Below are 26422 nucleotides of genomic sequence, written 5' to 3'. Positions count from 1 at the left end.
AGGGTCATAATTTGTTCTCCTTATCCACTGAGGAAAGGACAAGAAATAATGTGCTTAAATTGCAGTAAGGGAGATTTAGGTTAGACATTAGGAAAAACTTCATAATGGTACAGATAGTTAAGCACTGGAACAAATTACCTAGGGAGGTAGTGGAATCTCTACCCTGTTTCCCCGAAAATAAGACATCCTCCGAAAATAAGGCCTACTTACAGTTTTGCCTCTCGTTGTAATATAAGGCATCCCCCCGATAATAAGACCTCCCCGATAATAAGGCATCCACCGATAATAAGGCATTTTTCATTTCTGAAAAATAAGACATCCCCTGAAAATAAGACCTAGCGCATCTTTGGGAGCAAAAATTAATATAAGACACTGTCTTATTTTCGGGGAAACAGGGTATCATTGGATGTTTTATTGGCAAGTTAAGCAAACACCTGTCAGGGATGGTGTAATGAGGTTTACACTACTGCAACACCTCCTGCTGGCCATCCTGGGAATTAGCTCTGGTTCGCCAGTGTGCCTTCATCTCGTGGCGTCTTACCATCATCACTTCTGCTATCAGGACCCGTGTCGCTCTCAGGACCGCACTGTCCTCCTCTGGACACAGCCCTTGGGCTATGCCCGACTCAGTTCTCTCCCCGCTTTCCGGGAGGCCAGCAGTCCTCTGTCCAGTCACTTGCCTCAGTGGTAGGCTGCAGTCCAAGGTCTAGCCACCTGCATCAGTGGCAACTGGGGTCAATGGGGGTGGGGACTGGCAGTCACACACTGCATCACCTCCAAGCCCCACCATCTGTTTCCTTGGGCCACTTCCCCATGGCCCTAGCACCTTCTATGCCCTTGTATCATGGGCTCAGTTTGGCAGTGGTCAGCCAGGAGCTCGCTCGCTCATGCTCCCCTGACCCCGCCCAGCATTGCTCAGACCATGGTGCTGTCTCTTCTCCCTCCTTCAGGGCAGCCAGTCCTCACTCCTCAAACTCCAGGGAGTGACTGAAGCTGCTCTGTTCAGCAGCCCTTCTTATAAGGCCCAACCTGGCCCTGATTGGCTGTCTTTCTAAACCTTCTCCCGATTGGCTGTCTCTACAAGCCCTTTCCTAATCGGCTGCCTCCTACGCAGCCTCCCCGGGTTGCTTTAACCCCTCTTCTGCCTACATTTCTATGATTCTGTGATCAAATAGGCATATCATTTATCAGCATATCTACTGAGTGGATGCTCCTCTGTTCAGCAGTGCAGCTTGCCCAAGCTATAAATAACATTCAGTGATCTCTCTGACTTTGTATTTGTTGGTGACATATGTTTCTTCAGTTACCAGGAAAACACCTGCCGGGTTGGAATGTACATGCAAAAGTAGATACCTATCTGTGGCTTGGTTCCATCAAGTATGCCCATACCATTATGGAGAACTTACCTATAGGACATGAGACTGAAGTGCCCTCCACAGCTGGTACAGGGCATCATGCTGCTCCTTCACCTGCCAGTCTGGTGTACAAAAGTAAGACAATACTTCTGCAGTACAGTAGCAAGGATACTTAGCAGTAGTGTGGAACGTTAAACATATGATGCTCTAAATTAGGAGGGCAACAAAACATCTACTTGATGTAATTGCATTTCCCCCCCAAAATGCTTAAATTACCATTTTAGCACATCGTTTGATCAAAGACACTGACTGTGGCACCACCTTGGCAGCTGCTGAATGCTTAGAACTTCCATTGATGCTCATGGAATCATAGATATTAGAGATGGAAAAGACCCACTACATTATGCCCTTCCCTCCATATCCCTCTCAGTGCAAGATTGTTGCCCTTAGCACATGTTGCACTGTTTGTGCTCCCTAGTTTTAAATGTCCCAAATGAGGAGTCTTCCACTAGATCTTTTGATGAAAGCATACGTGCTCGAATTCATACTAGATGATAACTATACATAGGGAGACAGTATGGTCAAGTGATGAGAGAAAAGACTGGAAATTAGCAGAGCTGGGTTATAACCCTGGCTCTGACACTGAGTTTGTGTGAATTTAATCTCTCTGTCCCTCAGATACTCCATCTTTAAAATGGTGATCGCACTTTCCTATCTCATTGGAGTGCTGTGAGGCTCAAGGTTTGGGAATTTGTGGGTGGTCCTCTTTCCATGTATTCATGGCCTCATTTCCCCAAAACTGATAACATTGTATCCATTGTCCTGACTCAGCTCAGCACCGCTTCCAGTTAAGAGCCCACATGTATCAGGCCAGGGGGCTCATCGCAGCTGACAGCTCTGGACTTTCTGATCCCTTTGCCAAAGTAACGTTTGTTTCGCACTGCCAGACCACCAAGGTAAGTTGCAAAGTCTTCCTTCTCTTTGGGTAAATAAGGAACTGAGATGTCTCATTAAAGTCATGAAAATGGGAAAAAATATTGATTCTTCAAAGGCAATCAGGAGTTACCTTACCAGATCAGATCAGTGATCCATCTAGTGCAGTCTTCTGTCATTCTCAGTGGCCAATATTAGATGTTTCAGTTTCCCTTTCTGTAAAATGAGGCTAATGCTTAATGAAAAACTACTTAACTACCATACTGAGGTGTTGTGAGGCTTAATTCATTAGTTTGTAAAGCACTTTGAGATCCTTAGATGGAAGGGGCTCCAGAAATGTAAAGGACTAGTGTATTATTAAGATGAGTGGTTACTTATTTGCAGTATCTCTTAGTGCCAGTCATCATGTATATTATATCATAGCACTAATATCCAGCCATGTGAATACCAAGTGTGGTTGAAAACAGAAGTCCTAGCACGGCTGTCTGTTTTGAGGACATGTGCCTGTCATTAAAGAGAAACACCACTGCCATTCTAGCTCTTGGTGTTATTAAATTAACAAATATACCATCAGGGACAGCTGCTTTGATGGCATAGCATATGTAGAGTGAGTCACCAGATGCAGCCTTGTATCTGCTCTCCAAGTGTAATTGGTCTGCAGGCTGTTTTAGACTCCAGTTAGACTAGTGCCAATCTGTTTTGACTCTTTGGATGTTAGATTCTCTGAGATTATTGGACCGAAACAGCAAGTGCTGGCTGGGTTGTATCTCTCTGAAATTACCCCTCTTTAGACTTTAAGATTAGGCCATTTCCACCGGCAGGGGGACAGATACTGCATCCTGCATCCCCTCCACTATTTTTGTGTGTGTAAAGATCAAGGCTGGGTCACTTTTAAAAAAATCCCAAAGCGCTGCTGTGGCCATATGAGTCAGTTTGGCCCTTTGGAATGGAGTTTCGTAGAGCACAAGGATGGTTTCAGAGAGGCATTACCAGGTAAAATGCACATCTGGTGCAGAGGCTCTCTGCACTATTTAAGTCCGGATAGCTCAGTGGTTTGAGAATTGGCCTGCTAAACCCAGGGTTGTGAGTTCAATCCTTGAGGGGGCCATTTAGGGAACTGGGGTAAAAATCTGTCTGGGATTGGCCCTGCTTTGAGCAGGGAGTTGGACTAGATGACCTTCTGAGGTCCCTTCCAACACTGATATTCTAGGGATGCCTTTGAACTGGAGAAATGGTTGCCAGCCCAGCCCCACAGAGATTGGCATAAAAGGCATTTTGGAATGAGCCAGGAGTTCCCTAGGGACAAGATAGGGGCTTCTACCCAGATCCTGTGGTTCCAGTACATTGTAGAACCAGTACAAGGGACAGCTGATTTATTACCCATGGGGAAGGTGGGAGGGTTCTGCATGGCAACCCTGCAACCTGGCCCAGGCTTGGGTGGGAGAGTTGGATTTCACTTTCACTCACCCAGCTTGACTCTCAGAGCCCACCGTAAGTTTGCAAGGGTGGAAGTTCAGTAACCCACTATTTCACTTGTAAACAGAGCACATTTGACACAGAAATCATCGAGAATCAATAAATGTGGAACCCAAATCAAACTCTTTTTATAGTTACTTTTCACAGTGTTTAACCCCTTCTGGCTCTCTGAAGGAAGTTTCTATAGCAGCAGATTTTGGAGGATAGGGGAAGGAAAAGGTTTTTCTATCCAGGTGGCTCTCTAGAGTCATAGGCCCTGAGTCTGCTCTCACTTATGCCTGTTTTACCCTCATGGTTATGATCAATTGAGTTAATCTTGGTTTACCCCCATTGTAGCTCTCTGGATGTCAAGGGAGTTGATCCTGGTATAAGTAGCATACCTGAGAGTAGACTCAGACCCCGTATGACAGCATTTTGTACACACAAAAGTGTGAAGTAACATATTGTCTGAATAAAATACTGCAGGCAATCATTTGAATTGTTTTTAGAATGGTGTCCGCCATGCTCCAATAAACCACACTGAAAGAAGACATTTCCATTTAACAGAACAACAGCAGATGATGAGATACTTTTCCTGCCAAAGCAACTAAATTGTTGTCTTTGAGGAAGTGCCTTGAGCAGCCCAGCATGTCTGAAGTACAGCAGCAAATTGAAAGGAAAAATTAAAAAAATATGGATTTGTTATGAATTAATCAATAAATTACCTTATTCAGTAAGAACATTGCGAATTATTATTGGCATCTGTATTTGAAGAAAAAGGACTTGGAAAATGTTTACCCCACAGAATGAAAAAGTGGAATACATTTTGCGCAAAGTCCTTCTTTAACTATACAGGGCCTGATCCTGCAGTCTCCAAACAGGCAGCCTTCCCACAGACTGCAGTATGAGTTTTGCATGCACAAGGACTGCAAGATATAAAGTCATATATCTGGTTATTTGTGCAGGAAGAGCCAGAAAGGCAAGGGGGGAAAGAGTGGGGAGCTTTTACAGCTCAGAATACACATGGGTAGTATTCATCTGCGTGGGAAAGACTTTCAATGCACTTATGAAGGCCCATGTTAGGGTTTTAAGGCCCCAGTCTAACAAACTATTTAAGCACATCCATAACTTTAGGTACATGAGTAACCTCATTGAAGTCAATGGGACTATAGTCACACATGCGTTTTATGTGCTTTGCTGGACTGGGCACTAAATGGGGTTTGCATGGTGCATGGGTTCTGATGCAGGACCTCTGCAGAGGTGAGTGACATTTAAAATAGGCCTTGTTCTGATTCTGTATTTCACCCTCTCTTAATAGTTTAGTTTAGGCCACTTGAAAAGATTTCATCGTGGTGCAGCCACTTTCTGCTGGAGCACACCAGTTAGTCTTCTAACAGCCTTCTAAAAATGCTATTCGTTTTTCACTAGATCATTTCTCAGACGTTATCCCCTACATGGAATCAGATGCTGCTGTTCAATAACATTGTGCTCCATGGTGAAGGGAAGGAAATTGCTGAATTCCCACCAGTGATTGTCATAGAGCTGTATGATGACGATGCAGTGGTAAAGATGAAATGCCTCTTATTAAAAAATCTGAATTGTTGTGGTATAATGTATTATCTAGGGTTACATCTACACTACGGGGGGGGGGTCGATTTAAGATACGCAAATTCAGCTACGTGAATAGCGTAGCTGAATTCGACGTATCGCAGCCGACTTACCCCGCTGTGAGGACGGCGGCAAAATCGACCTCTGCGGCTTCCCGTCGACGGCGCTTACTCCCACCTCTGCTGGTGGAGTAAGAGCGTCGATTCGGGGATCGATTGTCACGTCCCGACGGGACGCGATAAATCGATCCCCGAGAGGTTGATTTCTACCCGCCGATTCAGGCGGGTAGTGTAGACCCAGTCTATGTAAAAATCAAAGCTATGTCATTTAACAGACATTTAAAAGTAGCTTCTCTGGCCGTGTAAATCAGTTTCTGGCCCTTTAAAATGGAGATCAATATTGTAATGGGACGTAGTTTGAGAACCAGATTTAGTTCTGTCTCAGTTATGTCTTTGTAACCTCGTGGTCCTCAGTTATGTCTTTGTAACCTCGTGGTCTTGTCGTTCCAGCTTGACTCTCAGATCCAAAAAGGGGTTTGCAGTAGAAACACCCTTTTACTTGTACACAGTTGTAATTATTGTATTTATATATATCCAGAGACCCAAATTTACCTCCAGCCCATAGAAATCTAGCACCAACTCACTGCTTATTAGGATACTGCCTTCAGAATTGCTGAAATGTGAAACCAAGGCATTGGTAAACTTCAGATGAGTTTAAAGAAATTCACCCTCCTTCATTTCAGTAGTTGCTATCCATTGTATCTTGCTGTGCACCTCACTGGGTAGTTTTGTCATATATATTACAAGCCCATTTCCCACATTTGGATAGAGGGCGGGAGGAGCCATCCCTAAGGCTGCTGCTGTGTTTAGACTACTTACAAAATAACCTGAAGGTATGTATCCTTATTTATTTAGGGTAAATCAGACTATATTGGCTCAACAGTAGCTGCCCCTGTGGTGAGACTTGCCGATCAGAAATACGAGCCACCTAAACTGTCTTATCACCCAGTGCATTGTGGAAATCTGTCTGGAGGAGACCTTCTTGCTGCATTCGAGCTGCTGCAGGTGAGCGAGAATCATTTGACTATTAACATTTGCCTTTGGGGCTCGTAAAAGCATTTAGGGTACAAAGAGACACCATGGTCCCAGTCTTGCCCTCACTTATACAGGTGCATCCCTTGGTAAATTCAGTGGGAGTTGCACCCAGGAAAGAGCAGACTTGGAGAGCAGACTCTCCTTTACGTCTCATATGCCTAGACCATGATGCAGTTATCATTCCTGCTCATCCTGCAGTTGGAGCAATAAACACTGCCCCTACTTCCGCTGCTGCTGGCCCTCTGAATCCTCTAGCCTGACTTGCCTCGCGTTTCCACTGGTTTTACCCTGCTCTTAGTCTATTGACTGCAAGGTAAAGTGTGGCGTTGTTCTGGGAAGTGACTGTGTAAAAATGGCATCTTCTTACTGCTCCCTAAGTCTGTTCCGAGTTCTGTGTCTTTAACAACACTAATTAGTTGTTACTACTCCTTACTCTTATTACCAGTATGGAGGCAATGTGTATAAGGGAGAGTTAACTGGGTTCTGTTCTGGCTGTAGCACATAAACAGAATTGTTAACCAGTTTCCAGTTGCAGGGCTGAATTCTCATATCTGGGCATGGCTTTGCAAATGCACAAACAAGATATAAGACAGCTTGGCTTTCAGATCCTAAGCAGAATTTGCAGGGCTGACAGGTAGAAGAAACTTCTTTTTACTTGTAAACTGAACAAATTTGTTCTGAAATCAGTGAGACATAACATGTAAAACACACAGACCCCCATGCTGGCATTTTAATAATCACTTGCCAGAGTAAAATTGCACTTTAAAGCATGTGGGGCTAATTGTTTCCCCAATTAAACCTAAATAATACCAAGGAGGGGAACGTGCCAACGTAGTGGGGTGCAATTAAGGACAGAATCTAGCACCATAATCAATATTTTTCTCAGTTTTTAATGTAGTCCATGTTTCTAGTGAACAGAGCAAACATTCAGTTTTATTTCACTTTTATCTGGCCCAAGGGAAACAGCACAACATACCAGACTGATCTGAAAATATCTAAGGCCTGAATAAAGAGCTGAAAATAAATGTAAAAATGACCCAGTGCTGGCATTCAGCATTCTCAGACCCTGCATTGTTTGTCTTGGTGATTACATCGTAAAGAATGCTTGTTTTCACCACAGATAATGCTCAAGAGCATGGACTTTAAAGAACTATTCAAGAAAAGATGTGTTAAAACATAGGAGAGGCTCTAAAGCATTCTCAGAGGCCTGATGTGCTAGCAGTTTCTTTCTAGTATCAAAGGATTCCTGATGATGCTCAGTAAGAAGAAACTCTACAATCACTAATTCGCTCTATATATACTTCTGAGACATTAACCCTTTCAGCCACATACCACATTAGATAGTTCCGATCTACAAATTGTTGTTTGTTCAATTCAGGCTATTTTATAATTGGAGTAACAATATGTATGAGAGAAGCTCCCTTTTGATTGCTGTAGTTCTAGGTCACTGCAAAAGGGTTAAAGTTGATTTCAATATAAGAGAGCAGTTGAGACACTTAGAGAAATAGGAGATTAGAGAAACAATGACTAATAGTGGACACTTGCTAGTCTTAATAGGTATGCAGTGCACATATCTCCACTGCTACAACGATCCACTCCCCCGCACAAGACACCTTTCAAGATCCATGGATCCTACACTCGCCTATCACAACATGTGGTATACCTCATCTAGGGCACTAAATGCCCCAGTGACAATTATGTGGATGAAACCAGACAATCGTTACACTCTGGAATGAACTCACACAGGAAGATGAAAAAAGACAAAAACACCCTACCACCTGTGGGTGAAAACTTTTCACAAAGTGATCATTCTGTATATAACCTATCCGTCCTCATCCTCAAAGGAAACATGCATAACACATTCAAAAGACCGTCCTGGGAGCTTAAATTCATGACTCTTCTAGACACTAATAATCTTGGACTGAACAGAGACACTGGATTTATGGTTTATTACAACAATCTGTAATCCGCTGACCCCCTCTTTGTGTCTTATGACTGCAGAGGTGGTAATGGGCCACTCTACCTTGAATGGTCCCTTACAATATGTGCTAACTTCTTATACTGGACAATCTGTTCCATCTGGCATTTAGCTGTGATTTACCTTTCCCAGACCTGAAGAAGAGCACTGTGTGGTTGGAAAGCTTGTCTCTCTCACCAACAGAAGTTGTTTCAACAACAGATATCACCTCTCTTGGTAGTCTTGATCATTTGCAGTCATTAAAGATCAGAGGGCACCTTTCTTGAGAGCTAGGAATGCTGGCCTAGACATCTTGGAATGGTTCCCATCTGTTTAATTACTAGAATTGTCTGGAAATGTTCCCCCTGAAATGTCACACTAAAATTTACACCATTTCAGTTTATTTCACTCATCACATTTTGTTTTGATTCAGTGACTATGTGCACATCAAAAACATGTGACAATTCCAATGTTAACTTTTGAATTTTGGCTTTAGAGTCTCTCAGCCACGTTTACTCTGAATGGGCCGGATGAAAATGGGCTTATTTTCACTAGGAAAAAAGCTCCTTTTTAATAAAAAATGTGGCCAGCTTTTTTACAAAGTTTTTACAAAAAGTTTGTAAGAAGATGAAAGGAATCAGTTTTTGAATAGTTTCATCTTCTGCTGAAAAGATTTTTAACCCACTACTAATTACATTTCTCCTGACCCCTAAAATTCCCCATGCAATTTCAGCTGAATACGGTGTAATTCATCACTTCCTATCCTAAACTGTGACACACTGGCACTGGACCAAAATCTCCTCTTAGTTACACCAGTGCAATTCCTTGGAAGTTGATGGAGTTTCATGATGGAATAGAGAAGATTCAGCCCAGTGTTTGTGATTAAACAGCTGCTGTGTTTCACCACGTTAGGGAAGGACTGGGGATAGGATCCTGCTTTTCAGTTTATAAAGTGCTTTGGGATTGCTTTGGATGAGAGGCACTTCTGTATATAAATATGAGGTACTGTTTTAGTTTATTATTATTATCACCACTGTACTGTGTAATGCTGTTTTACACCTTTCTGTTTTCTGCACCTACAAGGTAGTAAGGAAAATATCTCCTCTTCCTTATACTAAATGAACTTTCCACACAGCAGCACATATCAGGACATAGAAGACAGATGGCTCCTATTTAAAAGAGACAAAAGATGTGAACTTTACAGGTCCCCTGGTGACTCTCTCATAGTCTTAACATTTAAGTGGCAATAATTATAAAGCACTCTAGACACTATATCACTATTACTATTTCCCAGAATCCTTACCCTTTCAGTTGTGTGTGGTCATTATCACACCAGGGCGCATCTATCTGATCTAATTTAATTTGCCCTTAGTTAACCAGATGACATTTCAGATCCTTCCTCTCTAATCCTGTCCCATAGCCACCTCTTTATGTATTATGTTTCATAATGAAGCCAAACACAATTTCCTGAGCAAAAGGAGGTAATCTGTGAAACAGAAATTCATAGTTTTGTCAGCGTTAGAAATTGAATTTCCGGTAGAAGAGATCAGTGCCCCTTTGGCTCAGCCTGGAGTAGTAGAGGAAGAAAAGGTATACCAAAGATAGAGATTATGGGGAAGTGCACCAACTGGCTCCTGAAAATTATGGAGGGAATAAAAGGCCAGGGAGCTTCCCCTTGGAAGGCAGCTCAAGAAAATGGGAGAGCCAGAGCATGGCTGATGCGGGAGATTAAGCTGATATTCAGTTGATATTCAAAAGTCAGAATAACATGAATATTATGATCCTCCCTTTCCCAGTCCCCAAATAAGACTATGATGCAATCAGCCTTTTCCCATTCCTAGACTGAATTCAGAGACACATACACTCATGCACACAGCGCACAATGCTAAGGTCCATTTACATGCATGGTTTTGCTACGGTGCTGTACAGAGAGAGCGCCCAGTCTTGAAATTTGGGACAGGAGCCGAGCAGTCCCAAACATAGATGACACATCTCTCTAGTTTGACAAGTCTTCCAAACTGTGCTGTGCCCTGTTGAAACAAAGCCAGGCAGAACTAGCAGAGCCCAGCTCACCTTCAGAGATAGGACAAATAATGTTGTCTACTAGATATTTTTCGATTGATATTTCAAAATATTGGCTGGCTCAAAAGCACTAATATTTGTACTGCTTGCTTAGTGTGTGATTCATTTCACCCATCCTTAATCATGGCATGTTTAAATGAGAATCATAGCTACAGTTTTGCTATTAAAGTCTTTTGAGAGCCTGTAAGTTAGGATTTTTATTAGGTATAATTACTTCCTTAGAGTGTGCCTGTATCTACATGTGACCCTTCTGCCCATCTGAGTTGGTAGCAACAAGGGCCGGGTTCAGTATCTAGGAGTTCCATTTCAATAACGCAATGCAAAACCGGCTCAAGCCCCCAACCAGTGACCTGGGACAATTACATACCATCCCCCTGGGTGCCTCAAAGAGGCAATACTTCCCCTCTCGCAAGCACGGAGTCTGAGTGTAGCAGAAAATGTTTAATAACATGAGGTAAACAACATCAGCATTAAATTGGGAAAACACCACAAACAGGATTCATAGCACAAACCATGAGCAAAAGACCCACCCCCAAGGTCCCCAAAGTCCAACACTCCAAAAGTCTCTTAAGTCCAGCAACCCAAAAATCACCCAAAAGGCTCTGTCCCTGGTCAGTGCAGCCCCAGAGTTCAAAAGTTTATCTGCAGTCTTATCCTCCCCCCGGGTGTGAATGGGGGGAGAAAGGGACACACAGGGTATTAAGGGGCACCTTACGTGGTCTGAGGCTGACTGCCCTGCCTCTCCATGGGGTTCTGCAGCAGCTTTTACCATGAGCCGCTTCACTCCACCAGCCACTCTGCTCCTCCAGCCGTCCCGTGAGCTGCTCCAGCCATCCCCCAAACTGCTCCGCTCGCCGTCCCATGGGCCACACCAACTGTCCTACAAACTGCTCAGCTCTGCTAGCTGCTTAGCAATAAATCTTCCAGCTCCCCCACTAGTTAACACAGCACTCAGTAATCTCAGCTTGTAGTAGGGGAGCCCCAGTGCTGGTACACTATTGGCCCGAAATGAATTCAGCATAGCAGCCTGTAATTAGACTCTTAATAGAATCAAAATTAGCTCTGCTATTCAACACTGGAGAGAGGAGGTAGTGCAATTGGTGTTTCAGGCTCTCAAAAGGGCCCATACCATCAGGCACAAATACCTACCCCCAACTTCTCTCAATTCAATGGGTTTTGTAATCCATGCCCCTTGTCTAGCGAGTGCTATTTAGTTAATGGTGAGTCCCTCTGTCATACAACAGTTCCACTGGCCTTGATTCACAGAATCAGGGTAACAACACTTTATTCTTCCTGCCCCAATAACAGAGAAACTGGGGATCCCACACCAGCCAAAGTAACCACTTTCAGTTGCTGTTGTTTCATGCCAGGCAAGTGGGTGTGCCTGTGCAAACAATATCAGCCCCTGGAGTTCTTTTCCACACTCGCCATAATTCACCACCAGATGTCAGAGTAGAGCTCATCCTGACTCTGCTTACACCCACAACAGCTTGTTGTGGTCTATCAATAAAGCCACGTTTTGGAAAGGTGCCTATGCTAGGGAAATACAACCCTGATGGAGCTACCATAAGGTGGGTGCATAACTGGTTGGAAAACCATTCCCAGAGAGTAGTTATCAGTGGTTCACAGTCATGCTGGAAGGGCATGTTGAGTGGGCATGAGATCCACAGGGATCAATTCTGGTTCTGGTTCTGTTCAATATCTTCATCAATGATTTAGATAATGGCATAGAGAGTACACTTATAAAGTTTGCGGATGATACCAAGCTGTGTGTATGTGTGTGTGTGTGGGGGGGGGGAGTTGCAAGTGCTTTGGAGGATAGGATTAAAATTCAAAATGATCTGGACAAACTGGAGAAATGGTCTGAAGTAAATAGGATGAAATTCAATAAGGACAAATGCAAAGTACTCCACTTAGGAAGGAACAATCAGTTGCACACATACAGAATGGGAAATGACTGCCCAGAAGGAGTACTGCGGAAATGGATCTGGGGGGTCATAGTGGACTACAAGCTAAATATGAGTCAACATGTTTGTAACATGTTGCAAAAAAAGTGAACATCATTCTGGGATATATCAGCAGATTGGAAAAAAGTCCAGAGAAGAGCAACAAAAATGATTAAAGGTCTAGAAAACATGACTTATGAGGGAAGATTGAAAAAATTGGTTATGTTTAGGCTGGAAAAGAGAAGACTGAGAGGGGATGTGATAACAATTTTCAAGTATGTAAAAGGTCGTTACAAGGAGGAGGGAGAAAAATTGTTCTTCTTAGTCTCTGAAGATAGGACAAGAAGCAATGGGCTTAAATTGCAGCAAGGGAGGTTTAGGCTGGACATTAGGAAAAACTTGCTAACTCTCAGGGTGTTTAAGCACTGGAATAAATTGCCTAGGGAGGTTGTAGAATCTCCATCATTGGAGCTATTTAAGAGCAGGTTGGACAAACACCAGTCAGGGATGGTCTAGATAATACTTAGTCCTGCCATGAGTGCAAGGGACTGCATTAGATGGCCTCTTGAGGTCTCTTCCAGTCCTATGATTCCATGATTCAGTCTATTGAATTTAAAATGATCTGTTCCCATGAAGAGCTTTGGCCTCATGGCAAAGCAGAGAGCATTCCAAGGCATGTCTTTTTCACAATGCTGAGCGTGTATTCTGTCTGCATGACGGCCCTAGTTGCTGTAAAGTGCTGTATGCGATGGACAACTTACAGGGGGATCTGAGACTATATTTCACAGAGCAGTGACAAAGAGTTATGACTATTTCATTTTGCAGATTCCAGATTCTGGTCCAGAGAGCCTTCCACCAATGGATTCACCTGACGTAAGCCAGATCTACCCAGTTCCAGCCAACATCCGGCCTGTTTTAAGCAAATACAGAGTGGAGGTAAGTTACAAAGAATAATATTTTTGACTTTTTCAGACTCCCAGACATTCTACATTTTCGCAGTGGAGCATAGGGCTTAGCAATGCGATTTTTTACATTCAAATCAGTGGGAATCACACAAAACTCCACATGACTGTTCAAATGTAACTAAATGGGCCAGATCAGGTGCAATTCCTGAAAGCAACTCATATACGGCAGTAACTCCAACCATTGAATTAGACCTTGAAAACAACTAGGGCCAGACTTTTCTTTAAGGGATGGTCCCTATGCATATTTGCTCAAGTGCACATGCACTCCATGCACCTAAGACTGGACGACTTTTCACTAGCAGGTTTCAGAGTAGCAGCCGTGTTAGTCTGTATCCGCAAAAAGAAGAACAGGAGTACTTGTGGCACCTTAGAGACTAACAAATTTATTAGAGCATAAGCTTTCGTGGACTACAGCCCACTTCTTCGGATGCATATAGAATGGAACATATATTGAGGAGATATATATACACACATACAGAGAGCATAAACAGGTGGGAGTTGTCTTACCAACTCTGAGAGGCCAATTCATTAAGAGAAAAAAAACTTTTGAAGTGATAATCAAGATAGCCCAGTACAGACAGTTTGATAAGAAGTGTGAGCATACTTACAAGGGGAGATAGAATCAATGTTTGTAATGGCTCAGCCATTCCCAGTCCTTATTCAATCCAGAGTTGATTGTGTCTAGTTTGCATATCAATTCTAGCTCAGCAGTCTCTCATTGGAGTCTGTTTTTGAAGTTTTTCTGTTGTAATATAGCCACCTACAGGTCTGTCACTGAATGACCAGACAGGTTAAAGTGTTCTCCCACTGGTTTTTGAGTATTTTGATTCCTGATGTCAGATTTGTGTCCATTAATTCTTTTGCGTACTTGGCTATCATGATTATCACTTCAAAAGTTTTTTTTCTCTTAATGAATTGGCCTCTCAAAGTTGGTAAGACAACTCCCACCTGTTTATGCTCTCTGTATGTGTGTATATATATCTCCTCAATATATGTTCCATTCTATATGCATCCGAAGAAGTGGGCTGTAGTCCACGAAAGCTTATGCTCTAATAAATTTGTTAGTCTCTAAGGTGCCACAAGTACTCCTGTTCTTCTTTTCACTAGCAGTGTCCATTGGTCTATGCCTTTACCCTTCTGCTCGTGCTCTGAACCGAGGACATAAGGGATGGTGCGGACCGACAGCCTCTCCAGTTCCTTTCTACCGCCTGTGACCTGAGACCAAACTTCTCCAGTGTCTTCAGCATTAGCTTGCATTCTTTGTTTTCTAGTGTAAATATTGTAAATAGTTCTACCTGTTCTGATTTCTTTTGTTCTAGTGTTAGTGTGAGTCTCAGTGAGCTGTAGGGGGCTGTGAGTGTAGGCTGTCAATGAAAGAAACAAGCAAGACTAACCCAGATCTGCATCCATAGACAAGAAGGCCAAACATTTAGATCCCTTTGGAGAAAGAACTTCACTTTTGTTTTCAGTTCTACACAGCAAACTACTAGGCTTTAATGGAAACGTGTGATTGTATGAATTATAATAACTTTTCTGAATTTGTCAACAAGCTGCCTCTGGGGCGCAGACTTCGGTTCTGAGCAACCATTGAGGAAGGTAAATTGCTAGCCAGTTCTGCCTTCCAGACTTTGGTACATGCACCAGATACAGCCTCCCACTCCCTGGCAACATCTATAGTCGTGAAACAGACTTCATGGCTCCAGGCCTCTGGATTCTCCAAGGAAATCCGATCCACCATGGACAATCTGCCCTTCGAAGGGAATAACCCATTCAGTGAGAAAACAGATGTTTGTTACATAACCTCAAGGACTTGAGCTCAACACTCTGAGTTCTGGGTATCAATATCCCAGAACCACTAAGAAAATATCCAAAGCCTCAGTTTTCCCATCAACAACAGCCCACTCCTCAACTCTTCACCCTCAGAGGGCTTCTGAGCTCCCAAGAAATCATCAAAGTGTGCAGCACTGAAAGCAGAACATTCCTCCTTCTTTGTCCTCCCAGCCCCAGCCTCCCACTAAGCAGTCCTTTTGATGGGACCTTTCAGAGTTGCAAACCAGTCCTCCCACCAAGTCTGCTGGACTCAGATTTCCCCACCCCTTTTGGAAGCCATTTACTTCGCTTTTCCTCGGCATGGCACCATATAGCACAATGGGTTATGGAAATCACCACCACCAAATATACAAGAGTTCGAATCCATCCCCCCTCTCAAAGTCCCCTCCCTACGGCTGACAGGAAGTACACTCCTTGCTACAAATGGGAGCTATAGAGCCAGTACACCCCAGCATGGGGGGAAATGATTTTACTTAAGATATTTCTTCATCCCCAAGAAGAAAGGAAGCTGGAGGCCCAGACTAGATCTCAGACTGCTGATCCAGGACAAGGGCAAGATCTTCCATCCCAACCCAGCATCATCTTCATCTGGCAACTTGGTATTTGGATGGACAACAAACTTAGAGGGATCATGCTCAGCAGCTGCACAATCCATTCTTGGCAATAGCAGAAAAGACTCTGTGAAAAAGTGCTATATAGCAAAATGGAGGAGATTCTCTTTATGGCATCAGAATCGTTGGCTGCTCCCAAAGAGTTCTGAGATTCTACTATTCTGGACTACCTCCTCTCGCTCTGAAAAGATCGGGGTTGTCTCTCAGTTTCTTATGAGTGCACTTGACAGCAATTAGCACTTTCCATCCTCCAGTGGACAACCATTCAGTCTTTGCCCGTCTGACCACAGTAAGGTTTCTGAAGGGTCTTGTCAGAATCTTTCCTCCAGTGCTAAAACTTACTCCAATCTGGGGCCTCAGTCCAGTCCTACTTCCATTAACAAATTCACCATTCAAGCTTTTAGCCTCATGTTTATTCACCCCTCTATCTATGAAGATTGACTTCCTGGTTGCAATCACTTCAGCCAGAAGAGTAGGAGAACTGGGGGTCCTTATTGCAGACCCTCCCTATATGGTATTCAATAAGGATAAAGTTTCCCTGAGGTTACATCCTAAATTCATTCTGAAAGTAATCTTGGAATTCCATCTGAACCAGGTCATCCACTTATCTGTCTTCTACCCAAAGCCCCATGCCACCAAAGAGGACTGGAAATTCCGATGTTTGTATATCCAACCAGCCTTGGCATCAGCAACTTCCCTTTGAGATGTCCCTCTTTTGGAGATCTGTAGAGATGCAACATGGGTCTCTGTGCATACATTTGTAAGATATTATGCCTTGGTACAGGTATCTGTACCAGGATGCAGATGCATCCTCCAGCACAGCAGTCTTACAATCTGTGGTACAGCAGGGTTCCTCACCCCTCCTCCCCAATGAATACTGCCTGAGAGTCATGTCAAATGGAATAAACCTAGGGACCATCACTCGAAGACGAATGACTTACATTGTACAGTAACCTGGAGTTCTTTGAGATGTGTGGTTCTGCCACCTGCCCTCCTCCTCTTCTGCTTTGGATCCTTGTTCTAAGGTTATTCATGCTAAAAAAAGAGCTGGAGATGAGGTCAGTGTGCACCGTCCCTTCTACCCTTGGTTCAGAGCACGAGGAGGAGAGGGGCACAGGCCAGGACCAACAGACACTGCTAATGGAAAATCTTCTGGTCCCAGGTGTATGGAGCACATGCACAGCTTGAGTGGAATATACATAGAACTGCAGTTAGTGTACAACGTAAGTAACCAGTCTTTCTAGTCACAGCACGTGAGTATGGAAGATGCTTGTATAAAATGGCTGGACAATTGGGAAGTATCACTTGCTCTCAATCCCACCTTCAGTACTGGATGAGGCAGGCAGATATGGTCCTGCCCCGCTGTACCAAGACACCCTCTTTGGGTTACTTAGTGTTGCTAGTGGCTAAGTGTTAGCCACTCTTCCTCTGCTCCCAAAACTTTCAGCCAAATGATGGCTGCCTCCTGCATGCATGTTTGTGCTTTCTCCCCAACCCCTCTAGTGCCCCTGTGAACAGTCACCTACAATTTGGGCCTGAAGTCACTTTATTATATAGAATGTAAGGGAAATTTGGCAACTCCTCATTTCTCAGAATAATGACTAAATTCTAACCAGTCAAGTTGTGTCACTTCCTGTCGCTGTTCCTATAACTACACATAATGTGTTTAATTGCCTGTCTCTGAAAATTTCTAAATCAAGTCAGATTTTAATTATACGAACTGTGCTGAGACTGATAAGCCAGTCACTAGACATGCTTGTGTGTGAATTCAACCACAGGAGCAGTTCTTGCTTTGATTTTTTCTGGGGGGGATCAAACAGTCAAATTGTTGCAAAGGGAAATAGGAAGAGAAATGACAACCGTTCACTGGAGAAAGGGAAAAAAATCTCCTTTTCAGATGTGTTTTCTGTTTTAGGCCTGAGTCCGTGAGTTAATTAAGCACATACTTAACTTTAAGCACATGAATTCCATTTATGTCAATGGGACAAATCATGTGCTTATAGTTAGCCATGTGCTTAAATAGTGTTCAATCAAGGCATTACTACTCCTGAATGATACGGCTGTGGTTTGGCATTTGAAGAATTTTATTTTGGATTTTGTAATTCCTAATTTATATTGTTGTAATTGTCATTTTCTATAGTTAGCGCTTAAATAATTGTATTGCTAATAAGTACCGGTGTGCAAGAAAACTTGGAATTCCATGAGAGTTCTAGAGGGTATGCAATGAATCAATGCATAAAACATATACATTTAATAAAACTACTCCTGACAGAATACCATGGGCTGTATCCTCAGCTGGTATAAACGGATATAGCTCTGTTGTAGGCAATAGCTGAGGATCTGGCCTGTCAGATTAATAGGGACTGAGTATGTTTGTCCTGCAGAGGAGGGGACTGTTAGAAATAAAATTATTAACTGATTATGTTTTGTTAACAGTTTAACATTGTTAATTGGCTTAACTTTCAGTTCAAAGACATGAGGTCTTTTTTTTTTTTTTTCTAATTTCAGACACTGACAGGTGTTTAGAACAACTTCTTGCAGATAACTGGGACCAGATTCAGCAGTGCTTTCTGGCAGCTATGCATTGTCTGAATGGCACAAAGTGGCAGGAGTATACTGGTGAATCTGGTCCATGATTCCCAGTGTTACCTGTGTACTCCTGTCAGGAGCATCCCAGTGAGTCTGGCCCACTGTTGCCTATGTTTTTACTGACCACTTTTTTTCCACTTGCCATAGGTTCTGTTCTGGGGTGTTCGTGAGCTGAAGAAAGTCCAGCTCCTCTCTGTAGACCGCCCACAGGTTCTCATAGAATGCGCAGGGAAAGGAGTTAAATCTTCCGTCATCCAGAGCGTCAAGAACAATCCCAACTTCAGTGTCCAAGCAGACAGGTTTGAAGTGGTGTGTACAGTGCCCTGCCGCTCTTTCTCTCATCATCTTCTCTTTACTCAGTGGAAGACACAAGCTATAGCACTGTTTGATTTTCTTTACTTCTTAAGCCCTTTTGTGCTATTGCCAGACTGGACAGTTAAGTAATTGATTGGTTATGACTAAAGCTACGAGTCTGTCACGGAGGTCACGGATTCTGTGATTTTTCATGACCTCTGCGATTTCAGAGCTTCGGCTGTCAGCCTCAGGCAGCGGGTGGTGGGTGAGCCCCATATGGCAGGACTTTGGCAGTGAGCTTGTGCTGTTAGCACCCCCACAGCTGGCAGGTGGCAGGACTCAGGCTGTCAGCCCCCCCGCGGTGGGGATCGGCCTTCTGTGAATTCTTGTTTATTGCCTGTGACCTGTCTGTGACTTTTACTAAAAATAACCCTGATAAAATCTTAACCTTAGTTATGACCCATGAGCTTTGAACCTTTTACCTCTAGGTTGTTGACTTGAATTTGGCCCTGGTCAGTAATGCCTTGAAGCTTCCTGGCTGTCCATTGGCATGTGTAAAATGAACTGGTGGTTTCAGTTCAGGTCTTAGTGGACGAGGATTTGTGTTAGCTGGCGACATCAACAGATATGAAAGTCAATCTAAGTTTTTATAAGGCACAATGATATCTAAGCACCAATAATAATATCTAAGTACCTGTGGTACCTTTAATTTTTATTGCACTTTACACATTCAAACTGATATTCAGATATTACCTAGTTAATCTGCACAATATCCCTGTAAGCTAGGGAAATATATGTTATCCTCTTTTACAGCTGGGAAACTTAGGCAGTGAAGTGAAATTACTTTAGCCAAGTCAGTGGCAGAGGTGGGATTAGAACTCATAAATTCCTGACTCCCAACACTGCGTTGATTCCTCTAGACTTTACTGTTTTCCCTGACAAATTTTTAGCAGTTTGCCCACAGCCAGGGTGCTTTCCTAGGTAGGATTGGCAGGGTAGTGTGAACAGACCTACACTGCTCATGCTATACCTGTTTGATGGATCAAGAACATCAGTAGTCAGGGTTCTCAATCCAGCACTTTTCTTGACACTAGTAAGGAAAACAAATCTCTCATTCTGTTGTCTGTTCTTTTCTGCCAGGAATTGCCCGATAATGAACTTTTGCACCCACCACTCAGTATCTGTGTGGTTGACTGGAGAGCGTTTGGTCGTAGTACTCTTGTTGGAACACACACCATCAATTGCCTTAAGCAATATTTATATAATCCCAAGGAGCTTCCTGCACTTACAGCAAAAGTGGACGTTATAGAAACCGACAAAGGTAAATGCACAATATAGCTCTTGTCCCCAAATAAAAAGACAAGGTGATATTTGTTAAAACAGTAGAGTAAGCACATGCTTAAGGGATCTGCTAGCCTGGGGCTGGAGCGCTCATCACCTTCCAGGATCAAGCCCTGTGCAACTTTTAAGAGATATCATTATTGATATTTTCTTGAGAACCAATACGATGACTGTCTTTTCTGGCATAATCTTACCAATTTGCTGTGTTTCTAATTTCAGCTGCTCCGGAGTCACCACAGTCCCCTGCATCACCACAACCACAACCACATCCAGCAGATCACATTTATGTTGATGTGGAGTACGGTTCAGCTGCATTAGGAATACAAGAACCAGTTCCAGCAAAATCTTCTGCTGCAGCCGCTGTACCTGCTTCTTCACTGCCATCTGCACTTAAATCTACATCCCCATCCTCTGAACCAGCAAAAGATAGAAAGCAGAAGGTGGATTTAGCTGAACCATCAGCTCGCTAGCTATTTTAAAATAATAATAATTATTATTAATAATTAATAATGTAATTAATAATACATTTATTATGATGATAGTGTGTAGGAGCCCAGTTATAGGCCAGGACCCATTGGGCTAGGTGCTGTACAAACACGGAACAAAAAGACAGTCCCTGTGCTAAAGAGGTTACAATTGAAGTATAAGACAATAGACAACAGGTGCATTAGACAGATGGGGGAGAACAACGAAACAATGAGACAATATTGGTCAGCATGACAGGCATAATATATTCTAGTTCATACAGCTGATCAGAAGAACATTTCCAGACTGCAGAAACCTTTTTCTGATCAGCTCTATAAACTATCACTTTTTGGATGGGGAAATAATCAATCTTTCTTTCTTTCTTTCTTTCTTTCTTTCTTTTGCAAAAATTAAATGGAAGGACAAATCTGTTTGACATTGTGCTCCATTTCAGCTACACTTTTTAGAATGGGATAAAGTAGCCACTTCTTACTTGTAGCACCTAGATGCACTGATAGTTAGTTATACATTGCCAATGTTCTGTATAGTTTGAAGGACAAGGAGAGGCAGCGATGTCTCAACTCCACCTGTACGCACCCTTGTGTGTCTGTCATCTGTAACAACACAATTTATAGATACAAGAGTGAGTGAAATATCGTAAAGTACTCATCCAAATATAGAGCCCAGTATTGTAACTCTCCAAAAACAACAAGGAGTCTGGTGGCACTTTAAAGACTAACAGATTTATTTGGGCATAAGCTTTTTGGGTAAAAACTCCACTTCTTCAGATGCATGGAGTGAATATTACAGATGCAGGCATTGTTATACTGACACATGAACTGCCCTTCTGTTTGTAGCTGCATTGCTAAATACATGACAGCTGCAAGTAGCAACTCTTTGTTAGTGTGAAAGGCCGAATGCAAATTTAACAGGGTCCAGTCAATATTCACATGTGCAATCCCACTGATGTCAATGGGCCTACTTGCAGAAGCAGTTGGTTTGTGGGATCAGGCTCTTTATCTTTTCTAAGAGCAAGATGACTGAATTCTCAATGGCTATTCAGAATCCTAGTTGTCTTCAAAACTCGTGTTGATAATATTGAAAGTTCTGAATGTAGCTGCAAATGCAGTAATATTGGAGGGAATCAAGGGATATCAGGAGGTCTGTATCCTTCCAAATATAATAATTCTTCTTTCTAAGGTAGATCTTCCCTTTAAATAGCTTGCTTTTGTTGCAATGCCCCAAATTTTAAAAGTATAATATTTGATAGCAGCAGAAAGTAATATAGAAACTGTACTAATAACATGATGATCACAATGGATTCTCTAGTGGGATACAAAGTCAGAGACACACAATAATGTAGTTCTTGCAGACTGAAATCCACTCCACCTACATCTGTTCCGCTTGATAGTCCAGCTGGTTTTTAATAGCTGATATAATCCTAGAGTTCAACAGCATTTCCTTATACCTTGCTAGGAATCAAGAAAATCCTCCCGACGATCCACAAAAAGAAAAAAGAGAACAATAGCAGATGAATCTGCTGAAAATGTTATTGATTGGTGGTCAAAGTACGATGCTTCTGTGGAAAAAATGAAAAAGGTAAGGGCCCCAGTAGCCCCATACTTGAATGGATGTATGTATTTTAAAGCTAGATTTATGCAAAATGGCTTCCTCTTTAATGTTCCATTTGTATTTAGGAGTCTGACCATTCTGTTTTTATTTTGAAAGGTAAAATCAATCTATCCCAATGAGGGGAAACCAGGCAACAGTGAGTAAAATATTTGTATATGTACTTTTTTACTTACTATAATAATTTATTTCTGTGCTAATTCAAGAACATTTTTACCCTGTTCATATTGAATGTCTGTTCTTCCTAGAGTTGTGAGAGGGGCAGTGTTCAGATCCTAATCCATATCTGGATTAGACTATGGGTAGTTTAGATGCTGAGTTAAAAAACTGGGTTGAGGATTGGGTTTAACATTGTTCAAATCACATGAGCAATTCTTTGCAGAATTCAGCCTCAAAATGATGGAAATCTTACAATGTTAGATGTTCTAGAAAGTTTACCACGGTATTGGTATGTATCTGTATCAGATCCAAAAAATGAACCTCTTTTAATTTTGGATCCAACCGAGAACCCAAACCGTAGGAATGGGCTCAGTTCCAGGAATTTGAATTTGAAAATAGAATCCAGAATGATAGACATCACAATAGCAGCTAATTCTTGTGTCAAACTCAGTCAACTCAAGAATTTTCAGCAGAAGAGATTGGACAAGAATAGATTATTAAATACACTAATGGAAGAGAATCTTCTACTGCTGTACAAATCCCTGTGACAGTAAACCATGCCTTCAGCAAATTATTTTCCTAACCCGACTATTTAAGTAGGCAGAGAAAGAAAACTAATATTTGTACTGTCTGTGTAGATTTGCTCTTCAGAATAAAATGGCTGGTTCTTCCCATCCTTGAGGTGGATATTATATTTTATTAGTGGTGGAAATAATTTCTAGTTTGCAAAGCATTTTGCAATCGTTCTGGATGAAAGGTACTACATAAATGTCAGTCATTATCATTTTGAACATGGCAGCTGACCAAAATTTCAATTATCAGATCATCAGTGCTGAAAAGCTGTCAGTCAAAATTCTAATTATGCATGCACCGTACCAGGCCGCCTGAAAGAAATGTTATACAAAGTTCTGATGCCACATCCATGTACAGCGATATTGTTAACTGACACCTTAACATAGATAGAATTCTACAATCCACAAACTTTAGTGGTGACAGTTATGCCAGGGTTTTCCATTGTTTTTGACCAGGCTGGTGACTTGAGAACTGAAAAAGACTCTCTTAATTATTTGTACAAGATATGTTTTATATCATTGCCTAGATACTATGGTGACTGGCACCATACAAATGCCGAGGAGAGAGAGAGTATTAATAGATATTTATATCACAGATAGATGAATTAATTTAACAAAATTAAAAGGACTGATCCAAACCTCAACCCAAACACTAAATCTGAATAAGGTTTGGATAGTTAGATCCAACAAGCTCCTCCTGCCTTTGTTAATAGCTGTCAAAATCAGTGGTGGGCTGTCAACCAGGTAGGCAGTTTCTGCTGAGCAGTTGCCATATTTACATCTCCACATTCTCCATGGCTTTCCTAAGGTCAGAGGCACATTGGCATGTGTTTTTGGTGCCTTTGACCTGAGGAAGGCCTGGAGCATATGAGATCTGAAGGCAGTCAGCATCTTGGTAATGGCATTCCATCTTGGTAAGACCTCACCTTAAATTTTTCTCAACATTTGGAAAGGTAGTAGGATCTGTTGGGGTAGATTTGACCTTGGGATGATTGAGGAAGAAGGAGAAAGAAAAGGGGTGGGTCGGTAGGGGAGTGAGAATAGAAGTCACAGGGAAGGGAATAAGCCAGACAGATGATTGTATTCAGTGGTAGAGAGGAGTAAAAAATGGTGTATCAGGTAGGGAGAAGTTGTAGGAAAAGAATCTCTGACTGGTTTGACAGGAGAAAGTGCAAGAGAAGTATAGAGAAGGAGAGGGAATGGAGTAAGACCCGCTCCCTCGCCCCGCCCCAAGATTTTTGTTAAGGACTTATCTCAGCCATTAGAGGTTTATCCATTACTGCAGCTGCTATAAACCTAAATTATGTCATCAAATCTCTGTAGCTAAGTCGACATCTGGCCACGTAACATTAAGCATTGAAGATGAGCCAGACAAAAAGAAGCGAAAAAAGTTGTTCAAAGAGGAAAAAAAGGAAGAAGACCCAAATCTAGCAACTTTGAAGGTAAACAATGCTTTGTTGTTGTAATTCAGGTTATTTGGGATGGGCAAAATTCACTGCTGGGTAGACGGCTGGTCCTAAGTGAGATTGGAGGGGAGCTTAGCTCTTGTGCTGCCCCTCTGCAGAGGGTTGAATTTCACCCTTACAGAATATACTGTAAATACTAGAGTTACAATCCCCTTTGTTCTCGTTGCACCTTGGATAAAGTTAATCACATACATGTGTACACTTTATCATGCCAAAGTGCACTTAACTTACGCACTTAATCATAGAAACATAGCACTGGAAGGGACCTCGAGAGGTCATGTAGTCCAGTCCCCTGCGCTCATGGCAGGACTAAGTATAATCTAGACCATTCCTGACAGGTGTTTGTCTAACCTGCTCTTCAAAATCTCCAATGATGGAGATTCTACAACCTCCCTAGGCAATTTATTCCAGTGCTTAACCACCCTGACAGTTAGGAAGTTTCTCCTAATGTCCAACCTAAACCTCCCTTGCTGCAATTTAAGCCCATTACTTCTTGTCCTAGCCTCAGAGTTTAAGAAGCACAATTCTTCTCCTTCCTCCTTGTAACAACCTTTTATGTACTTGAAAACTTATCATGTCCTCTCCCCGCCCACCCCAGTCTTCTCTTCTCCAGACTAGACAAACCCAATTTTTGTCAATCTTTCCCCATAGGTCATGTTTTCTAGACTTCTAATCACTTTTGTTGCTCTTCTCTGGACTTTCTCCAGTTTGTCCACATCTTTCCTGAAATGTGGTGCCCAGAACTGGATACAATACTCCAGCTGAGGCCTAATCAGTGCGGAGTAGAGCGGAAGAATTGCTTCTTGTGTCTTGCTTACAACACTCCTGCTAATACCTCCCAGAATGATGTTTGCTTTTTTTGCAATAGTGTTACACTGTTGACTCATATTTAGCTTGTGGTCCACTATGACCCCCAGATCCCTTTCCACAGTACTCCTGTAGGGATATTAAAGAAGGTACTAACAGTGATTTCCCCAAGTGACAGTGACCCCCCCATAATTTGTCCCCCACACTTTAAAATCCAATTTTTATATTGATAAAAGCACAGAAATGTGGATATTAGGAGAACAAATGACAAGGCATTTCAGAAATGTTAGGGTGTATAAAGAATGAGATAGAAACTAATGATGAAAGGATTAGATACAGTGATAGTAGACTCTCACTGGGACTATAAATTAGATGCTGGTCACTGTATCTTATCAAAGGTAAAACAACAATAAAAGGCCTTTCCTGGTGATTGCACCTTGACTTGGTGGGAAGGCTTGTGTGCTCCAGTGACCCTGAGAACTATGCCGGTGGAAGTTTTTCCTCCTGATACCCAAGCTGGACCGGTTAAAGGGCAGGGATCAGATGCAAAGCAGTCCACTGGTCCTCAAGGTTGGGAGTTGAGTGGTAGACCAACAACCTAGCCTCATAAAAAAGTTAAGATAGAGAAACAAAGCCAGGTAGCCATACCAGCAATCAACATTATAGACAGGGATGGTGGGGCCTTGTTCATGCCCCAAACATGAGTGGCATGGGAAGGATTCAGATCCAGAAAGTCGAAGTTAGAGACATGTGGAGGGATTGAAAAGATTAGGGCTGTTTAGAGAGGGGTTGAATAAAAAGGGACATGAAACCAGTATACAAATCAATTAAACTGTTTGTTTCCATTTTTGAATGGAAAGGTCTCCGCTTGGAGAACAAATTTAGATAGCCATTTTCACTTTTGTTTATTTTTGATTTCACATAGAACCATGCTGTAGGAGTTAGAGATGGGAAAGACGTTTTTTAGGCAATCCAATCTCTACCTATCTAGGCAAGATTGTTCTCCACAGTACCTTTTCATTTCCATCTTGCTTTCAGGTTCTTATGTATTAATACAGTGCTAGAGTATTTGGATTGTAACTCCAGAGGTGGATTTGTTAAAAGTTTCCATCACTGGTGGGGAACGGGATATTTTTCTGTTGGTCACCAAAAGGTTTTACAAGCGCTTGATTTTATAAAACCTAAACACTGAGCCAGAGCTGAATGTTAAGTCACCAGTTAATGCAACAGTTGCTATGTTTTTACTTGCTGTGCCTTGTGAAAT

At 42.3% G+C, this 26422-nt stretch overlaps 1 protein-coding gene across 2 annotated transcripts in view; it reads left to right on the top strand.

The window, feature by feature from the left end:
* Positions 1 to 26422, top strand: part of FER1L6 (fer-1 like family member 6) — a 150001-nt gene that overhangs the window by 89886 nt on the left and 33693 nt on the right. For both annotated transcript variants that reach the window (XM_054019135.1, XM_054019134.1), the window contains exons 19-29: positions 1304 to 1490; positions 2187 to 2311; positions 5172 to 5306; positions 6266 to 6415; positions 13256 to 13366; positions 18573 to 18734; positions 19860 to 20040; positions 20280 to 20500; positions 22002 to 22124; positions 22254 to 22293; positions 24209 to 24327. In XM_054019135.1, the coding sequence (XP_053875110.1) occupies positions 1304 to 1490; positions 2187 to 2311; positions 5172 to 5306; positions 6266 to 6415; positions 13256 to 13366; positions 18573 to 18734; positions 19860 to 20040; positions 20280 to 20500; positions 22002 to 22124; positions 22254 to 22293; positions 24209 to 24327 (1554 nt within the window). The remainder of the gene's footprint in view (positions 1 to 1303; positions 1491 to 2186; positions 2312 to 5171; positions 5307 to 6265; positions 6416 to 13255; positions 13367 to 18572; positions 18735 to 19859; positions 20041 to 20279; positions 20501 to 22001; positions 22125 to 22253; positions 22294 to 24208; positions 24328 to 26422) is intronic.

Source organism: Malaclemys terrapin, chromosome 2, assembly GCF_027887155.1.
Source record: "Malaclemys terrapin pileata isolate rMalTer1 chromosome 2, rMalTer1.hap1, whole genome shotgun sequence".
Taxonomy (NCBI): Eukaryota; Metazoa; Chordata; order Testudines; family Emydidae; genus Malaclemys; species Malaclemys terrapin.
This window is presented reverse-complemented; position numbering and strand designations above follow the sequence as displayed.